The following is a 21,642-nucleotide window of genomic DNA, read 5'->3' on the forward strand; positions in this document are numbered from 1 at the left end:
TTTTCATTCACCATTAGAAAAATCTTAATTCATCAGATTCCCCGTTAGCCTAACTGCTGGTATGATAATTGCAAACCCTTTGCACGTCAACAACAAAAAAAAGTGGAAAAATAAGTCTGGTGGGCAAAACATTCAAGGCAATAAAAATGTATCACCAAATTAAAATGCCTATTACTTAAGAGCAAAGTGAGAGAGAGCAAGAGGATATAACCATTCTAAAGAAATACTTCAGAGATTTAAAAATGCGGTACAAAATAAATGACAAACCAATCTCCCATTGATCTCTCATCGTCACACAGCATTACAATCCCTCTAGTCAAACATAACAGTGTGAGGAAAGAACGATGAAAGAATTGCCCTTTCAATGATTCATGAGGAAATGTTTCATAAAATGTTCCATAATAGTCTTTGATTCAAATAGGAAGTGTACATGCATTTTTTTTTTGGTCTCTGGTTCTTCTATTCAGTAATTGTAAATGTTAATTCAGTAATATCAAGTTCCATAATGCTTCTAGAAAAAGGTTACATGATCATATTAACAAATATAGGTGGCATCTTATTTTATACAATTTCATTTCGTGACAATTTGCTGGAATATTAACATGTGATACAATCTACATCCTCAAAATACCATATTTGAAAAGGATTTTCCATTCAGTAGGCTTTTAAATAAATCTTTGATATACAAATTCAAAAAACAATCGATAACATAAATTCTAACATAACCATATCATAGTAACTATAGAAAATTATCCATGACGACCCAGGAAGTCTCAGTGTCCATTCCATGTTCATATTGAAGAAAAAAAATAATACTACGTCATTCAGTACTGAAAAAAGAGAAAACAGGAGAATGAAGAAAAGCATCTCAGCAGGCATGGCATCCATGAGAACGGACGCCAGCAGGTTGAGCAGTCAGTCATTTTTCTCTGTAGTATAACAGATAGGTCTTCAGCGATTCAGGCAGAGGTAAAGTCATGATTTTGTCTCTCAGCACATTCACTGCCTTCAGTATCTCAACGCTGCCAATGTCTCTCTCCTCCTCCTCCTGCTCCTTCTCCTGCTGCTCCTGCGTCTCTTGCTGCTCCTGGTCCTCCTTGTGCTGCTCCTGGTCAATCCGTTCGTCCTCCTCGCTCTCCATGGCTTGGGGGATCAGCTGGTTACCCACAAAGACGTACGTGTTAATGCGTCGCAGCCGGCAACGCCTGCGCTTGCGTTTCTGGGGCGCCCTCTGCACCAGACCTTTGTCAGGACATTCTTCATTGGTCAGATCTCGGAGGGTGCGGCGGATGTAGACGCGAGACAGGTCCTGAAGGCTCCTGACTGTCACTGGGGCTGAGGAGGAGGAGAGGACAGGGATGGCAGGTCAAATCCCATTAGTCCAATAACATTTCAGTACGCAAGAGCTCGATTATAGGTTGGTCATTTGGAGACAATACTTCAAATACATTTATAGAAAAATAAGTCATAGAAAAATAAGTCATGGAAAAATGTCATTACCGTTAATCAAATACTTAGAATTATGCACCAACCCACAGGGTAACTAAGCCTCTAGAGTCAAAGCAAGGTTTTTGTTAGAAATTGGCTCGTCTTAACTTTAAATAAATCCGTTGACTTAAAAAGTGAGGCTTACTTTAAACTTCAAAAGAGAGATAGAAAACAAAACAAAGGGGTAATTGTTCTGATGTGTCTATTTACAGAGAACAGAATAAATGGTTTGCGTACAGAACAGGGTTATATAATCATTAGTGCACATCATAGCAAAACTCTTGTATTTTTCTAGTTTGTTGCCTAGTGAATAAGACCCCAGGTTTAAAGTAGAACAGGGGTTAGAGTAGAGAACTCACGGAGCTCTACAGCATCAGGCTTGCTTCCCTCAGCTCTGTTCTTCTGGACCAGAGGAGCGAATGACACGGCCAGGATATTCTTACTCTCCCAGGAACACTGACCAGTCCTGGTGATCTGTATCAGCTGCAACCAGAACATAAAGAGTGACAGTTACTGTATAGCAACCACAATAACATCAGTCCATTGAGACAACGGAGAACATACCAACCACGTTAACACCAATCCACTCGACAAATAAAATAACATTATATTGGTTGCGTACACAGTTTAGCAGGTTGTGTCGGGTGCAGCAAATGCTTTTGTTTCTAGTTGTAATCAATCAATGCAGTAAAAGTCAACAAGCACACAATAATCCAAAATGTAAAACATAATCCCAAATTTGGTTCATCAGTAGACACACTGAGTATACCAAACATTAGGAACACCTTCCTAATATTAAGATGCACCCCCCACACACACTTTTGCCCTCAGAACAGCCTCAATTCATTGGGGCATGGACTCTACAAAGTGTCAAAAGCATCCCACTGATCCTGGCCCATGTTGAGTGCAATGCTTCCCACAGTTGTGTCAAGTTGTCTGGATGTCCTCTGGGTGGTGGACCATTCTTGATATACACCAGAAACTCTTGAGCGTGAAACTCAGCACTGTTGCAGTTCTTGACAAAAAACGGTGCACATGGCACCTACTACCCTGTTTAAAAGGCACTTCAATATTTTGTCTTGCCCATTCACCCTCTGAATGGCACACATACACAATAGATTTCTCAATTAATGCAAGGCTAAAAAAGGATTCTTTAACCTGTTTCCTTCCCTTCATCACCACTGACTGAAGTGGATTTAACAAGTGACATCAATAAGGGATCATAGCTTTCACCTGGATTCACCTGGTAAGTCTATGTTATGAAAAGAGCAGGTGTTAATGTTTTGTATACTCAGCGTATATAAATAGGGTACTGGGCAGAGGGCAGGGTACTGGGCAGGGTACTGGGCAGAGGGCAGGGTACTGGGCAGAGGGCAGGGTACTGGGCAGAGGGCAGGGCACTGGGCAGAGGGCAGGGCACTGGGCAGAGGGCAGGGTACTGGGCAGAGGGCAGGGTACTGGGCAGAGGGCAGGGTACTGGGCAGAGGGCAGGGTACTGGGCAGAGGACAGGGTACTGGGCAGAGGACAGGGCAGAGGACAGGGCAGAGGGCAGGGCAGAGGGCAGGGCAGAGGGCAGGGCAGAGGGCAGGGTACTGGGCAGAGGGCAGGGTACTGGGTGGAGGTCGTATAGTGGTGGCTGTTTAACAGTCTGATGGCCTTGATCATTCTCTCGGTCCCAGCTTTGATGCACCTGTACTGTCTACGTCTTGTAGATGGTAGTGGGAAGAACAGGCCGTGGCTTTAGTGGCTAAGGTCCTTGATCTTCTTGGCCTTGCTGTGGCACTGGGTGCTATAGAGCTCCTGGTTGGCAGGCAGTGTTCCCCCGATGGTGCGTTGGGCTGACCGTACCACCCTCTGGAGAACCCTGAGGTTGCGGATGGTGCAATTGCTGTAGCGGGTGGTGATACAGTCGATAGGATGCTCTCAATGGTGTATCTGTAGAAGTTTGTGACGGACTTAGGGGCCAAGCCAAATTTCTTCAGTCTTGTGAGGTTGAGGCGGCGCTGTTGCGCCTTCTTCACCACACTGTCGGTGTGAAGGGACCATTTCAGCTCCTTCGTTTTGTTGACATTGATGGAGAAGTTATTTTTCTTGCACCACTCCACCCTGTAGGCTGTCTCGTCATTGTTGGTAATCAGGCCTACTACTGTTGTGTTGTCAGCAAACTTGATGATTAAGTTGGAGACGTGCGTGGCCACGCAGTCATGGGTGAGCAGGGAGTACAGGAGGGGGCTGACCACACACCCGTGTGGGGCCCTCGTGTTGAGGATCAGCGTGGCGGAGGTTTTGTGACCTTCCTTCACCACCTGGGATCGGCCCATCAGGAAGTCCAGAACCCAGTTGCACAGGGAGGGGTTCAAACCCAGGGCACTGAGCTTAGTGATGAAGCTTAGTGATGAGCTTAGAGGCCACTAAGGTATTGAAGGCTGAGCTACAGCATTGAAGGCTGGTGAACAGCATTCTTATATAATTATTCCTCTTGTCCAGGTGGGATAGGGCAATACAGTGAATTTGGAACGTATTCAGACCCCTTGACTTTTTCCACATTTTGTTACGTTACAGCCTCATTCTAAAATTGATTAAATAGTTTCCCCCCCTAAATCTACACACAATACCTCATAATGAAAAAGCAAAAACAGGTTTTTAGAAATGTTTGCAAATGTATAAAAAAAAAGTTTTTAAAATGAAATTTACATAAGTATTCAGACCCTTTACTCAGTACTTTGTTGAAGCACGTTTGGCAGCGATTACAGCCTTGAGTCTTCTTGGGTATGACGCTAAAAGTTTATTTGGAGGGTTTCTCCCAATCTTCCTCCTCTCAAGATCTGTCAGGTTGGATGGGGAGCGTTGCTGCACAGCTATTTTCAGGTCTCCCCAGAGAAGTTCGATCGGGTTTAAGTCCGGGCTCTGGCTGGCACACTCAATGACCGATCCTGTAGAGGTTTAAACACCAATCTACTAGACACATACCAACCATGTTAACACCAACCCACTAGATGCATACCAATCCTGTTAACACCACCATTCCACTAGACCAGAGGGGTATCCTACGAATCAGGTTTAAGAAAGCGAGGTAACTTTGGTCAACTCCGAGTTCAACTGCGGACTCCAATACGAAAGTGGCTGACCTTTTAGCCAGCTAAATTTTTATGGCAATGAATCCTTCAATAATAACCTGCTCCGGGCAGGCTGACTCCTCACGGCTGACTCCGCTTACCCTGAATGAAGTGATTGAGCTGCGAGTTGATGACGAATGAAATCAGATTCCCTCCCTCTTGCAAAGAATTTGCATCATCATCATCATCATCACCACCTTCATTTGAGGAAGACTGATTAAATATTTTATTAATCAAATGTTTTTTTGGTGTAAAAAAAATTGTAGTGTTGGAATATATCACATTACACATTTAGTAAAGATAAAATGTATTTAAAACTTCACGCAATGTAATATCTTTGTATGACTTAATCATTTAAAAAATATATTGATATGTGTGGGAAAAAAGGTGTTTGTGCACACCAAAGACGGCATTACCAGTAAGTCATAAAATAAAGATGGCGCTTCTGAAAGCCTACTTCACGCCATAGCCTGCTGAATTTGTAAGATACATTTCCTTTCATTTTGATTTCGGCACAAATGAAAATGTGTCACTCACTCGCCCATGGATTTATGTTTCAGCCTTGTCTGAATGAAGAGTTGGGCATTTGACTAGCCATGTGTGACATGCACGTGCAGTCACAAGCCTGTTAGAGTTAGCGGCAGTTGGACAATCAATATCCACCGTCATAATACGGATGAAGCCTGAGCTGGAATGTGAATCTAACTTGAAGCTGGTTAGCTTTAGAAAACCCAGAGTAGATCTAGCTTGCAGTGTCGGATATCCCTCAGGGGTCCCCAATTACACTCAGCCGCAGACCGATTTTTTCTTGAGCGGATGGTCAGGGGGCCAGAACACAATTATAAATAATTTGTACACTGCAAAATTGACCGCAAGAAGCCCAAACAGATACAGTATTTGACAAACATAGAATCCTTTAAAACCTTGATTACATTGGAATACGACCACCAATGCCTCTAGTTATGTGTGGGAATATTTAAAATCACTGAGCTGATTTCTTGGTGATTTGACAGTCTTAATCTTCAACAACGATTTAGGATGTTGTTTATTTTATTTTATTAGAAAGCTTGGGGGGGGGGGGCAAATACAAATCAGGTCGAATTTGGAGTACCCAGCACTAGACAATGGAACAGTTATACCAACCATAACACCACCACCAATATAAGAGGGACACAATCACATGTATTATATGCATCTTTAGTTCCACACCAGAAAGGGACATGGGTGCCTTCAAATATCTACTTGACAAAAAGCTGGTTTTGGCCATCACATGAAGGTGTTGATCCAGAGGAACTGTGGTGGACCTGAGCTTCTGAGCTGCCTCAGCCCTTGGCCTCAATTCTCCACATCAAAACTTTCCCCCTCTTTATTGCACCACCACACCAACCTGGCAATGCAGGAGTTCCAACTGTTTTCTGAAAAACAACATAAGCAGCTAGACTTTCCATTTCACAAGATGACAGACTGTGTGGGCTTGTGCAAGCCCTTCAAAAATGTTATTTCTCTGCTTGAGTGCCACACAACGTCATCCTTTTTCTAAAGTGTTTTGCTATTTTCCAATTTGTTAGAGGACAAAATAGACCAGACTGATGGCGTAAGTACCAGTTCAGGGGCTTCTGAGGCACAATAACGATTGCTGGGTATCGTAACATCATTGGTCATGCAGGCCCTGGCTGTTTCACTAACAGCATCCCAAATGGCACCCTATTACGTATATAGTGCACTTCTTTAGATCAGGGCCCATAGTGCTCTGGTCAAAAGTAGCGCACTATATAGTGAATAAGTTGCCACTTCAGACGCAGCCTCTGATTACCAACGCAGACGGCACCATCATGAATAATGATGTTTATGATTCCTGCATTATTCAGAGACATTCTACCGCTTACCTGATCCTCTATAGGCATCACTAGAATACCCCCAACTTTGAGCAGGATTTTCATGTAATTTTCATGATCCTTCTGCACCCCCGCACCACAGTAGATACGGTCATATTGGTGGCTGTCTGACGAGATCTCCAGACAGTTGCCCACCACAAAGATGGGTTCACAGAAGTCAAACCTGACAAAAACAAAATAAAGTAAAAAAGGTAATAAATGCAAGCCAAAAGGCATCCACGAAAAATGTGTTTTTCAATCAGTCAGAAAAATGTAAAAAAGATTTCAACGCCTTAAAATGTATTCAAATGGCAAGACACGTCTTAAAAGATGCTGTCCAGGATCTTTAGCACTTACAAATTCGTAACATATTGTATGAATTAGTATTTGTAACATACCATAGGAATTGAACATAAATTATATATGTACAAGTAAAAAGTTTGGACACACCTACTCATTCAAGGATTTTTCTTTATTTTTACTATGTTCTACATTGTAGAATAATAAACTATGAAATAACACAAATGGAATCATGTAAATAAAAAAAGTGTTAAATCAAAATATATTTTATATTTGAGATTCTTCAAAGTAGTCACTCTTTGCCTTGATGACAGCGTCGCACACTCTTGGCATTCCCTCAACCAGCTTCGTGGTAGTCACCTGGATTGCATTTCAATGGAGGTGAGGTGTGCCTTGTTAAAAAAGTTAATTTGTGGAATTTCTTTCCTTCTTAATGCGTTTGAGCCAATCAGTTGTGTTGTGACAATAGGGGTGGTATACAGAAGATAGCCCTATTTGGAAAAAGACCAGGTCCATATTATGGCAAGAACAGCTCAAATATGCAAAGAGAAACGACAGACCATCATTACTTTAAGACATGAAGGTCAGTCAATCCTGAACATTTCAAGAAATTCTGAAGTTTCTTCAAGCGCAGTCGAAAAACCATCAAGCGCTATGATGAAACTGGCTCTCATGAGGACCGCCACCGATTTATTTAGAATTCAAGGCACACTTAACCAAAATGGCTACCACAGCATTCTGAAGCAATATGCCTTCCCATCTGGTTTGCACTTAGTGGGACTATCATTTGTTTTCAACAGGACAATGACCCAACACACCTCCACAATCACCGACCTCAACCCAAATGAGATGGTTTGGGATGAGTTGGACTGCAGAGGGAAGGAATAGCAGCCAACAAGTGCTCAGCATATGTGGGAACTCCTTCAAGACTTTTGGAAAGCATTCCTCATGAAGCTGGTTGACAGAATGCCAAGAGTGTGCAAAGCTGTCATCAAGGCAAAGGGTGGCTACTTTGAAGAATTGCAAATATATTTTGATTTGCTTAACACTTTTTTTGTTACTACATGATTCCATATGTGTTATTTCCTAGTTTTTATGTCTTCACTATTATTTTATAATGTAGAAAATAGTCAAAAATTAAGAAAACCGCTGGAATGAGTAGGTGTGTCCAAACTTTTGACTGGTACTAAACTCAGCAAAAAAAAGAAACGTCCACTCACCATCAACTGCGTTTATTTTCAGCAAATTTAACATGTGCAAATATTTGTATGAACATAAGATTCAACAACTGAGACATAAACCAGTTCCACAGACTTGTGACGAACAGAAATGGGATAATGTGTCCCTGAACAAAAGGGGGGGGGGGGGGGGGGGGGTGTCAAAATCAAAAGTAACTGTAACAGTCAGTATCTGGTGTGGCCACCAGCTGCATTAAGTACTGCAGTGCATCCCCTCCTCATGAACTGCAACAGATTTGCCAGTTCTTGCTGTGAGATGTTACCCCACTCTTCCACCAAGGCACCTGCAAGTTCACGGACACTTCTGGGGGGAATGGCCCTAGCCCTAGCCCTCACCCTCCGATCCAACAGGTCCCAGACGTGCTCAATGGGATTTAGATCCGGGCTCTTCGCTGGCCATGGCAGAACACTGACATTCCTGTCTTGCAGGAAATCATGCACAGAACGAGCAGTATGGCTGGTGGCATTGTCATGCTGGAGGATCATATCAGGATGAGCCTGCAGGAAGGGTACCACATGAGGGAGGAGGATGTCTTCCCTGTAACACACAGCGTTGAGATTGCCTGTATTGACAACAAGCTCAGTCCGATGATGCTGTGACACACCGCCCCAGACCATGATGGACCCTCCACCTCCAAATCGATCCCACTCCAGAGTACAGGCCTTGGTGTAACGCTCATTCCTTCGACGATAAATGTGAATCCGACCGCGACTCGTCAGAGAAGAGCACTTTTTGCCAGTCCTGTCTGGTCCAGCGACAGTGGGTTTGCGCCCACAGGCGACGTTGTTGCCGGTGATGTCTGGTGAGGACCTGCCTTACAACAGGCCTACAAGCCCTCAGTCCAGCCTCTCTCAGCCTATTGCGGACAGTCTGAGCACTGATGAAGGGATTGTGCGTTCCTGGTGTAACTCGGGCAGTTGTTTCCATCCTCTACCTGTCCCGCAGGTGTGATGTTCAGATGTACCGATCCTGTGCAGGTGTTGTTACACGTAGTCTGCCACTGCGAGGACTATCAGCTGTCCGTCCTGTCTCCCTGTAGTGCTGTCTCAGGCGTCTCACAGTAGGGACATTGCAATTTATTGTGGCTCAGTTGGTAGAGCAGTTGGTAGAGCAGTTGGTAGAGCAGTTGGTAGAGCAGTTGGTAGAGCAGTTGGTAGAGCTTGGTTTTTGCAATGCCAGCATGGTGTGTGCAACGCCAGGGTTGTGGGTTTGATTCCCACTGGGGGCCAGTACAAAAAATAAAAAATAAAAAAAATAAAAAAAAAAATGCATGAAATGAAATGTATGCATTCACTACTGTAAGTCGCTCTTGATAAGAGTGACTGCTAAATGACTAAAATGTAAAATGTATTGCCCTGGCTACATCTGCAGCCTTCATGCCTCCTTGCAGCATGCCTCAGGCACGTTCACGCAGGTGACCAGGAACCCTGGGCATCTTTCTTTTGGTGTTTTTCAGTCAGTAGAAAGGCCTCTTTAGTGTCCGAAGTTTTCATAACTGTGCCCTTAATTGCCTACCGTCTGTAAGCTGTTAGTGTCTTAACAACCGTTCCACAGGTGCATGTTCTTTAATTGTTTACGGTTCATTGAACAAGCATGGGAAACAGTATTTAAAACCCTTTACAATGAAGATCTGTGAAGTTATTTGGATTTTTATGAATTATCTTTGAAAGACAGGGTCCTGAAAAATGGACGTTTATTTTTTTTGCCGAGATATATATATATATACACACACACACACACACACACAAACACACACACAGTTGAAGTCGGAAATGTACATACACCTTAGCCAAATAAATTTCAACTCAGTTTTTCACAATTCCTGACATTTAATCCAAGTAAAAATTCCCTGTTTTAGGTCAGTTAGGATCACCACTTTATTTTAAGAATGTGAAATTTCAGAATAATAGTAGAGAGAATGATTTATTTCAGCTTTTATTTCTTTCATCAGTATTTGGTAGCATTGCCTTTAAATTGTTGAACTTGGGTCAAACGTTTCAGGTAGCCTTCCACAACCTTCCCACAATAAGTTGGGTGAATTTTGGCCCATTCCTCATGGCAGAGCTGGTGTAACTGAGTCAGGTTTGTAAGGCCTCCTTGCTCGCACATGCTTTTCAGTTCTGCCCACAAATGTTCTATATGATTGAGGTCAGGGCTTTGTGATGGCCACTCCAATACCTTGACTTTGTTGTCCTTAAGCCATTTTGCCACAACTTTGGAAGTATGCTTGGGGTCATTGTCCATTTGGAAGACACATTTGCAACCAAGCTTTAACTTCCTGACTGATGTCTTGAGACGTTGCTTCAAAATATCCACATCATTTTCCTACCTCATGATGCCATCTATTTTGTGAAGTGCACCAGTCCCTCCTGCAGCAAAACACCCCCACAACATGATGCTGCCACCCGAATGTTTCATGGTTGGGATGGTGTTCTTCGGCCTGCAAGCCTCCTCCTTTTCCTCCAAACATAACGATGGTCATTAAGGCCAAACAGTTCTATTTTTGTTTCATCAGACCAGAGGACATTTCTCCAAAAAGTACGATCTTTGTCCCCATGTGCAGTTGCAAACCGTAGTCTGGCTTTTTTATGCCGGTTTTGGAGCAGTGGCTTCTTCCTTGCTGAGAGGCCTTTCAGGTTATGTCGATGTAGGACTTGTTTTACTGTGGATATAGATACTTTTGTACCCGTTTCCTCCAGCATCTTCACAAGGTCCTTTGCTGTTGTTCTGAGATTGATTTGCACTTTTCGCACCAAAGTACGTTCATCTCTAAGAGACAGAACGCGTCTCCTTCCTGAGCGGTATGATGGCTGCGTGGTACCATGGTGTTTATACTTGTGTACTATTGTTTGTACAGATGAATGTGGTACCTTCAGGTGTTTGGAAATTAGTCCCAAGGATGAACCAGACTTGTGGATGTCTACAATTTTTCTTCTGAGGTCTTGGCTGATTTCTTTTGATTTTCCCATGATGGCAAGCACAGAGGCACTGAATTTGAAGGTAGGGCTTGAAATACATCCACAGGTACACCTCCAATTGACTCAAATTATTTCAATTAACCTCTACGGGCCACGGGGGCAGTATTGAGAATTTTGAAAAAAATATGTGGCAATTTTTAACTGCCTCCTACACCAACTCAGAAGCTAGGATATGCATATTATTAACACATTCGGATAGAAAACACTCTGAATTTTCTAAAACAGTTTGAATGGTGTCTGTAAGTATAACAAAACTCATATTGCAGGCAAAAACCTGTGAAAAATAGATTTAAAAAAATGAGAATTTTGTGACTGTACTATTTAGTGTCATTGTTTTAAAGATACCACAGTGAGAAAGGATTCAGTTCGCAACTCCTACTGCTTCCACTAGATGTCAACGATCTTTAGAAAGTTGTTGGAAGCATCTGTGATGAATACAGACCGAATAAGAAAGCTTACAAGTTGACACGTCATCACTTCATTTTTTGCGCCTGCGCATGAATCTGAGAAGAGTGCCTTTGTCATTATCGTTTATTCTAGACACTTGATAGGTTGTGTGAAAATATTACTGATGTTTACTGATGTTTCACGTTAAAAATGGACCAAAAGATTAATGATGAACAACGTTTGACATGTTTAAACAAACGTAAATAGATTATTTACTAGGTTTTCTTTAGCTTTTTGACGTGACTTTACACTGCCCACCTCATTTTGTGGGAGCCTACTGAACGCTAACTATTTGGACATAAATTATGAACTTTGTCAAAAGAAACCACATTTGTTCTGGACCTGGGATCTCTGGCAGCGCCTTCTGATGGAGATAATCAAAGGTAAGGGGATATTTAGAATGTTATTATCGATATTAGATGATGCTAATGCTAACGGTATAGCTTAGCTTAGCTTAGCATATAGCTTATTGTTGTTAGCATAGTACCCAGTTTATGCAAAATGTGATTTCCCAGTAAAGTTATTTTGAGATCTGGCCATTCGGTAGCAATTACGAGATGATAATATATTATTCTTTGAATGACAATATTATAATTTACCAATGTTTTCGAATAGTAATTCCGTGATTTGTAATGCTGGATTCACTGGGTGCATTCGAGCCGAAAAAAATTCTGAATTTCACCGCGACTGTAAATGCTGTTTTTGGATATAAATATGAACTTGATGGAACTAAAAATGCATGTATTGTATAACATAATGTCCTATGAGTGTCATCTGATGCAGATTGTCAAAGGTAAGTGCATAATTCTAGCTAGTTTTCTGTCTGTTGATGCCCTTCTTTGAATTGGCTAAACATTACACGCAGCTATTGTCAATGTACTCTCCTCACATAACCTAACTTTATGCATTCTCCGTAATGCCTCTGAAAATCGGACAGCGTGGTTAGATTTAGGAGATATATCTTTCAAATGGAGGAAAATAGTTGATTATTTGATTTTTTGAAATGATTACTCTTGCAGTTTTGAATTCCCCGCCATGGTCACATGACAATGAATCCCAATACCGGGATAAGATCGGGATAAGATCCTCAACAGGTTAACCTACAGTCAATTTAGTGTATGAAAACTTCTGACCCACTAGAATTGTGATACAGTGAATTATAAGTGAAATAATCTGTCTGTAAACAATTGTTGGAAAAATTACTTGTGTCATGCACAATTTGTGGAGTGGTTGAAAAACTAGTTTTAATGACTCCAACCTAAGTGTATGTAAACTATATATAGTTGAAGTCGGAAGTTTACATACACTTAGGTTGGAGTCATTAAAACTAGTTTTTCAACCACTCCACAAATTGTGCATGACACAAGTCATTTTTATATGAGGTAGTAATATAATTTATATATATATATATATATATATATATATATATATATATATATATATATATATGAGGTACAATATCCATTTCAATTAATATTTTTGGTTTATATAAAATGTACCTGTGGGATGCCACTCAAAAGAAAAACAAAAGTAAGAAATACATAGAGTTTAAGTAATAATAAATTCAGTATTAATCCCCCCCCACAAAAAATATACAAGTGGGCCTCCACCCCCAACCTCCCCTCCTATTCACCGAGCCAACATGTCTCCATCCAACCACAGTATATTTGTCCAGGCCTCAATTGTTCTTTGACTAGCACCATTAGTTATTGCTGTCGATAATTCTAATGTTTAACATCTAATAGTAACCGTATCCACTGGCAAATTGGGAGAGAGTAAGGTGAATGCCATCGAAGAGCCAACATCAGTAATTGTCTTTGAATGATTGAGAGATTCAAGGAGCTATCATCATTAAGTAACATAATAGATGAAAAGCATTTAACTGCAGGGCACACCCACATGATATGAAAGATATGAACAGTTGGGACGAATGTCATCGTAAAATGTTTCCTCTGTCTTAAATAAAGTCTGTGAACAAAGTAAAATGTTTAAGTTTATGGTTTAGATTACAGGATGCAAAGGTCATATATTTACATATTCTGTTCGAGTTAAAAGGGTTGTTCAGATTCAATTAGATCTGGGAACCATACTTTCTTAATGGCTAACTCAGAATATGAGCTTCCCAAAAGTTGTTTATATATTATAGAGATCAGTCCTTTTGGGAGCCCAGATAATATATTTTTAAATCCCATAATTGGATAGTTCAATAGTTGGGTTTCCCAAGGGCCTCCATAGGCTAGCATAGTTGACCTAAATTGTAAATATATACATTATTTTGAATTACAGTTAATTTAAGGAAATAAGTCAGTTGAAATAAATTCATGAAACGTGGGACCAACACTTTACATGTTGCGTTTATATTTTTGTTCATTGTAGTAAAACATAATCTGTGTATAATGAGATGAAGTGATCAGTAGATTTAAAAGAAATGTGTGTTCTTTCCTTTGATTGATGAATTGCCTTGTGCAGGGGTTCCATGGATAATAAAAATAGCAAAGTAGAAATGGGATCGCCTTGTCTGCTGCTTCTATTGATTCTGAAAGGAGAGGAGCAGATATTGCCTGTTATAACTATGGCTGAGGAATTGGCATATAGCATTTTAATCATATTAATGAAATTGGAGACAATTCCCATAGGTTCTAAGACAGACCAGAGATGACCATTCTAGTCTATTAAAAGCTTTTTCTGCATCGAGCGATTAAGCAGCCCAAGGAGCTGTTGTTTCAGCCCAAGGAGCTGTATGTATTTAATATCTGTAATAATCGATGGAGGTTATCCAAGGAAAAAGCTTTTTTAACAAACCCATCCTAATTGATTACAAAATTTGAAATAGTGCTCAGAAGAAATACCATCCCATCCAGGTAATTTGCCTTTATTCGTGCTATCCAATGCCCTTTTGAGTTCATTGAGAGAGATTTGGGCTCCCAGCGAGGTAGCTTCCTCTGTTGAGAGAAGAGGAGTTCTTAATTATTTTAGAAAGGATAGTCTGGCTTGGTGTGGATTTACAATCAGAGGTGTACAATTCTTTATAGAAGCGGGAGGATCTTTGAGTTCTGATAGTAATTCCCCTATTTCAGATTCAATAGTTGCTATATCAGCTAATTGATCATTACTGCATAGCTATTTGGCCAGTAAACGACTGAGACGATTACCATGGAATTAATGGTTGAGTCTAACTCGATGGATGGCAAATTCTGCTCTCTGTGTTATTAATAAATTAAGCTCGGTCTTGACTTAGAAAAGAGTAATAGCTACCTGGTCTGAAAAGTGTTTGTTGAGAACACTAATGCAAATAACGACATTTCCAATTCTGCTATCTTTTTTAAATTGTGATTTAGTCAACACAGATGCAAATGCAGTTCCATTATTTTTTTATAAAATCTATGATGGCATCCCATAGAATCCGGGGTTCATCGACTGAATTTTTATTGATCATTATGAATTAATTTAGTTCAATTTCAAATTGATCACAGAATGTAGGAGTTTGTAGTAATGAAACATTGAAATGGCATCTTGTTGCTTAGGAGATTCTGACATTTTAAGTTGGTAGTAGTAAGCATGGTTTGTCCCGCATGTCCAAAATGGCATTCATGTCTGTCCCGATAACCAGATAGAATTCAGTTAATTTTGACAATATGCTGTTCAGAGAATCAAAAAATGTAGGATCATGAGTTTGGAGCGTACACAATAAAAGGCCATTTTCTTTCCATTATGGATACATTTAAGGGAAGTGATTCCGCCTTCTTGGCCTTCGCCTTTACCCAAGATGGTGATTTTGAGTTTCTTATGTATCATTATGATTACACCTTTAGTTCTGTTTGGGGCTGATGAAAAAGCAGCCAGTTTGTACAAATGGTTCTCTATTCTATGTGCATCCTTTTAGAGTAGGTGTGTTTCTTGGAGCATTGCCATATCAATATGGTTTCTTGCTAGGACATCAAGATAGCTGGAACATTTGATAGGACTATTAAGGTTTTTCAAATTCCAAGAGAGAATAGCTAGCGTTGCCATTGTTTTTCAAAAAACAATTCATTATTAATGATGTATCTTTAGTGTTAACCTGTTTGGTATAGGGGGCAGTATTGAGAATTTTGGAAAAAATATGTTCCCATTTTTAACTGCCTCCTACACCAACTCAGAAGCTAGAATATGCATATTATTGTTCAGGTTTGGATAGAAAACACTCTGAATTTTCTAAAACTGTTTGAATGGTGTCTGTGAGTATAACAGAACTCCTATGGCAGGCAAAAACCTGACAAGGCTTCAAGCAGGAAGTACCCTGTCTGACAAGGAGTCGTGCGTCTTACCTCTTTTTATTGAAAAGTAAGGATCTTAGCTGTAACGTGACAATTCCCAGGGCTCCAATAGGCTCTCAGAGCCCGCGAAATAACTGAAGGTTTACGAGGGAACCTCAGGTTGAAATATATTATCGCCTTTTGTAAGTGGATGCTCGGAGGACCTTTCAATGATGCGCGTGCATGAGTCGCTTCTGAGGAGAAATTTTATTCGGCTGTTTAGGCTCAATGCATACTCCCGGTCGGAATATTAACACTTCTCTACGACATAAATGGCATAAAAATTGGTTTTAAACAGCGGTTGACATGCTTCGAAGTACGGTAATGGAATATTTAGACATTTTTGACACGCCAATGCGCCATGCGCGACACCGCGAAGAAGCATTCTAGAACTCACGAACAAAACGTCGCTGTTGGAATATAACGATGGATTATTTGGGACCAAACCAACATTTGTTATTGAAGTAGAAGTCCTGGCAGTGTATTCTGATGAAGAACAAGCAAGGTAAGAACATTTTTCTTATAGGAAATGTGATTTTGGTGGAGGCTGAACTGGGTGGGTATCTAAATAGCTAGCCCTGTAATGCCGGGCTATGTACTTAGATTATTGCAAAATGTGCTTCATCCGAAAAGCTATTTTAAAATCGGACATATCGAGTGCATAGAGGGGTAATGTATCTATAATTCTTAAAATAATTGTTATGCTTTTTGTGAACGTTTATCGTGAGTAATTTAGTAAAATCACCGGAAGTGTTCGGTGGGAATGCTAGTTCTGAACGTCATATGCTAATGTAAAAAGCTGGTTTTTGATATAAATATGAACTTGATTGAACAGACATGCATGTATTGTATAACACAATGTCCTAGGTGTGTCATCTGATGAAGATCATCAAAGGTTAGTGCTGCATTTAGATATGGTTTGGGTTTATGTGACATGATATGCTAGCTTGAAAAATGGCTGTGTGATTATTTCTGGCTGGGTACTCTGCTGACATAATCTAATGTTTTGCTTTTGTTGTAAAGCCTTTTTGAAATCGGACAGTGGGGTTAGATTAACGAGATTCTTGTCTTTAAATAGCTGTGAAATAGTCATATGTTTGAGAAATTGAAGTTATAGCATTTCTAACGATTCAAAAATCGCGCCACTGGATTGAAGTGGCTGTTACGTAGGTGGGACGAAATCGTCCCACATAGCCCAGAGAGGTTTTAATAAGCCTATGGATGTGAAACAAAAATCAGGACCCACAGGGGAACCAACCCATTGGTCGTTCCCCACCCAGAACCCCCCTAGACCCCCAGCCCTCCTGCCCCGGTTCTCCCCTACCTGCACTATCATTACAGGGTTGCAGCATAACGGTGAGTGGCAGCTTTACATATGAAATCTCTAAAGCAGCATATTTTGGGGGTTATTGAGAAAGAAAGAAAAAGTAAAACATAAAATAAGTAACCATTTAACCTTTCAGACCTTTAAAGATAAGTTTGCAGACTTGTTGAGTTAGGGTGGGTAATGAAGAAAAATAAAGGAAAATAGTATTTGTATTAAGCATTTATGTGCTCTATACTATGTACAAAAAAAGACGGTATCTACAAGAAATGCAGTCTATAATCTAGATCTTCACAATAATTAATCATGGCCTGTAGGCCAAGTCCTCCCTTGGTGATAAATTCAGTAGCGGAAACAGAGGGGGAAAGTCAACAACAAAAAAATTAAATAAAAGGCTGAAATTATACAAAAGCTCTGGAGCATCACTGTAAGGCAATTTCCATGTCTGAAAACTGCATCTAGTTATTTAACCAGAGTTTCACTGCACGCACCATTACATCCTATTTAACATGTGTAACGTTTTGATTAAGCTTCCAACTCACTTATCAAAGCTGTCGCTATTCTTGATGAAGTCATCTAGTTTCTCCTTGGCGTATTCCACCACATCCGTATGGAGCTCCACTCCATGGTTCACACCAAATGGACCTGCAAAAAAACAATTAAAAGTTAATTTGCAGTGATTACACATCACTTACGACCGGTTAGGTGGGTCTGCGTTTGACTTCGTATGCTATCCATGTGTGTTGCCTTGTGTTATTTAAGCATAGGTTAACTCATTAGGGCTAGAGCATCGATGTATACCATCACCATATAATCGTTAATCAAGATTTAAATGAATGTCTCAACACATCGTAGAGAGGAAAAGTATTTAATTAAACAAACAGAGGCATCGTTACCTATTATGAGTCCCACCATGGTGCTCAGGTATCCAGTCCCACTGCCCAGATTGAGGAAGGACAGTCCCTGCTGGAGCTTCAGAGCCTCCATCACCTCAGAGTAGATACAGGGGGCAGAAAGGTGGATGTTGCCATTCTTCCACGCCAGGTCCTTGTAGGCATTGTCCCTGTATTATAGGTAAGGAGGGTTATTGAGAAACACCATTATGTTAGCTCCAGGAAAATGTTTACTAAGATAAAACAATTTTGTACAGAGCATTATAGGTACCAAGGTTGGGGCAATACCTTTTCAATTCAGTTGATTCAGGAAATAAACTGAAATTCACATTGTATTTTTTCCTTATGAGAAAAATGTGGAATTTGAATTTTTGTTTACTTCCTGAATTGAAATGGACCCCAAACCTGATTTTGATAAAACTGGAGAGGTTGTATAGAGCATTAAGGGTAGTGTAGTACCTGCAGCCATCCAGGTAGTAGTCCCCGCGGTCTATGGCCCTGAAAGCCTGCTCCACGCGACCTGTACGGATGTACTGCGCCTCCTTGAGGTTGTCAATCAGATCATCGTTGTCCTCCCCGGCACTCACTGCACCCCCCATGGCGAGAAAGAAACGGTAGAGCAAAAAGAGGGTGCAAAACTCTTCTTTCCACAAGTGGAACACTGTGTTGTCTTCTTAGCGGGGCATGGAGCGATGAAGAGGACAGTGGGACACCTGAGGGACTGAGTGGTTGTGTTCTTCTTCCCTGAGGGACACTTCACACCATTGTCATATCAAGACAGGCTAACTCCAGGGAATTGAGAGAGAGGGAGACAATGATAAAAGAGAGATAAGATGATAAGTATAGCAGGGGGTGTCAGTCTATGGAGAAACCATAAATACACAGCCCGGAGGTCAATACCCATGTAGCTACAGATAGTGCAAAGCAAGCAACTATGGAGAAAAATATATGTTGTGAATTACTGTGTAAGCACATGAAGCTAGTGGTAACCAAAATTGTTATGAGTTTATTGAAGTTAACTACAATGAGATCTTCATGAATAATTCTGTAAAACTGATGAAGTATAGTATCCTGTTTTTATGAAGCGTGAAAAACACTACGGGACGGGTAGCTACTTATCATTTCAGTTACTAAAAAACATAGGTGAAAAACCTAGCATGACTCAAACGAGTATGGTCTGTGAGGAGATCATAAAGCCCATCTACAGTGTATGAAAGACGCAGCAGAGAAAGACACGTTTTGAATTCTCTATCAGCCTTCTCAGCATCTCCACCTAACACATCCGAGTCAGCTAATAAAGATTACATTCAGAGGTGACATTGTAGTACAGTAGCTAGTAGGGCTTGTGGAGAGGTAATTTTCCATTGGCTCTTCTTTCACACACTGGCAAAATAAATAATTGATTCATTCTCACCCTTGTATGATAGTACTGTGTTACAGGAGCAGATTTTTGTTCTGGTTTTATTCATCCATCCCTGAAATGCATAGTCCTTTGAGTTTTCAGCAACCAAAAAAAAGGGCTGTCAAAATGGGTCAAGCAGTAAAGGTATTCCACCAGCAGTAAAGGACTGAGTAGAGTACTGCACTGCACTGCAGCCATGCATGCTGCTGCTGACAAGCCTATGACTTGTCTTAAACTTACAGACAGAGAAGGGTGGGAGCTAATTTAGTTACCTAAAATAGGTACATGTGGTTTGAACTTGACCTGAAATCCTGCAATAGATTCAGATAACCTAGTTAGCTAAATATACACACAGAGAGAAATGACATTCGCCTATGCATTAAACACCTATGTTCAGGGCCGCAATCAGTTGGGCACAAAGTTGTGGTCCGTTCAAATAAGCTAGAAATATACCATGTAGAACAAACACACCTCTAACAAGTAGAAGATGGCACCGGAGAAGATGGCAGACGTTCTACGTGCCCCCAGCCGATTGTTTTTTTGTTTGTTTATTTGATGTTTGTAACTAGTTTTTTTACTTATTTTTTACATTATGTTGCCGCTACCGTCTCTTATGATCGAAAATCATTTCTGGACATCAGGACTGCGATTACTCACCACGGACTAATAGAATCCTCTTTTTCCTTTCACGACTCTGACGAGCCCGATGCGAAGGATACACTGCTTCCTCGGGAACAAGCCCCGATTCCTGTGATCTGCGTGAAGAGGAGGAGGAGAAAGAGGGGCCGAAGGTAGGGCTGCCTTCTGAGAATTCGTAGGCGATCGAATAAACCCCCACTTCCCTCCATTCTGCTAGAAAACGTGCAATCTTTGGACAATAAAATTGACGAGTTACGCGGAAGATGGAACTACCAAAGGGACATTAAAAACTGTAACATCTTATGCTTCACGGAGTCGTGGCTGAACGACGACAACATCAACATACAGCTGGCTGGTTATACGCTGTACCGGCAGGACAGAACAGCGGCGTCTGGTAAGACAAGGGGCGGCAGTCTATGTATTTTTGTAAACAACAGCTGGTGCACAATATCTAAGGAAGTCTCGAGCTATTGCTCGCCTGAGGTAGAGTATCTCATGATAAGCTGTAGACCACACTATCTACCGAGAGAGTTTTCATCTGTATTCTTTGTAGCTGTTTACATACCACCACAGTCAGAGGCTGGCACTAAGACAGCATTGAATGAGCTGTGTTCCGCCATAAGCAAACAAGAAAATGCTCACCCAGAGGCGGCGCTCCTAGTAGCCGGGGACTTTAATGCTGGGAAACTTAAATCCATTTTTACCAAACCTGCCTAAATAACTACCAACCCGTAGCATTCACGTCTGTAGCCATGAAGTGCTTTGAAAGGCTGGTCAAGGCTCACATCAACACCATCATCCCAGAAACCCTAGACCCACTCCAATTTGCATACCACCCCAACAGATCCACAGATGATGCAGTCTCTATTGCACTCCACACTGCCCTTTTTCACCTGCACAAAAGGAACAGCTATGTGAGAATGCTATTCATTGACTACAGCTCAGCATTCAACACCATAGTGCCCTCAAAGCTCATCAATAAGCTAAGGTCCATGGGACTAAACACCTCCCTCTGCAACTAGATTCTGGACTTCCTGACGGGCCGCCCTCTGGCAGTAAGGGTCGGTAACAACACATCTGCCACGCTGATCGTCAACACAGGGGCCCCTCAGGAGTGCGTGCTCAACCCCCTCCTGTACTCACTGTTCACTCATGACTGCACGGCCAGGCACGACTCCAACACCATCATTCAATTTGCCGATGACACAACAGTGGTAGGCCTGATCACCGACAACAACGAGACAGCCTATAGGGAGGATAGACCTGGCCATGTGGTGCCAGGACAACAACCTCTCCCTCAACATGATCGAGACAAAGGAGATGATTGTGGACTACAGGAAAAGGAGGACCAAGCACGCCCCCATTCTCATCGACGGGGCTGCAGTGGAGCAGGTTGAGAGCTTCAAGTTCCTTGGTGTCCACATCACCAACAAACTAACATGGTTCAAGCACACAGTCGTGAAGCGGGCACAACAAAACCTATTCCCCCTCAGGAGACTGAAAAGATTTGGCATGGGTCCTCAGATCCTCAAAAGGTTCTACAGCTGCACCATCGAGAGCATCCTGACTGGTTGCATCACTGCCTGGTATGGCAGCTGCTTGGCCACAAGGCACTACAGAGGGTAGTGTGAACGGCCCATTACATC

The 21,642-nt window shown here is 41.4% G+C and overlaps 1 protein-coding gene across 5 annotated transcripts in view; it reads right to left on the reverse strand.

Annotated features, from left to right (window-relative positions):
• LOC115157175 (protein-L-isoaspartate O-methyltransferase domain-containing protein 1) overlaps positions 1-21,642 on the reverse strand; it is a 24,499-nt gene continuing 2,857 nt past the window's right edge. Inside the window, exons 2-8 of one of the 5 annotated variants that reach the window (XM_029705197.1) lie at positions 20,015-20,112; positions 18,415-18,737; positions 17,959-18,125; positions 17,605-17,707; positions 6,492-6,663; positions 1,848-1,971; positions 1-1,335 (exon numbers count right to left, since the gene is read on the reverse strand). In XM_029705197.1, the coding sequence (XP_029561057.1) occupies positions 920-1,335; positions 1,848-1,971; positions 6,492-6,663; positions 17,605-17,707; positions 17,959-18,125; positions 18,415-18,554 (1,122 nt within the window). In that variant the 5' untranslated portion in view covers positions 18,555-18,737; positions 20,015-20,112 and the 3' untranslated portion in view covers positions 1-919. Of the gene's footprint in view, positions 1,336-1,847; positions 1,972-6,491; positions 6,664-13,885; positions 13,980-14,292; positions 14,386-17,604; positions 17,708-17,958; positions 18,126-18,414; positions 18,738-20,014; positions 20,113-21,642 lie in introns of those variants that run through there. The other 4 variants (XM_029705199.1, XM_029705198.1, XM_029705196.1 and 1 more) reach the window with 4 other exon arrangements.

This window comes from Salmo trutta, chromosome 21, assembly GCF_901001165.1.
Source record: "Salmo trutta chromosome 21, fSalTru1.1, whole genome shotgun sequence".
NCBI classification, from domain to species: Eukaryota; Metazoa; Chordata; class Actinopteri; order Salmoniformes; family Salmonidae; genus Salmo; species Salmo trutta.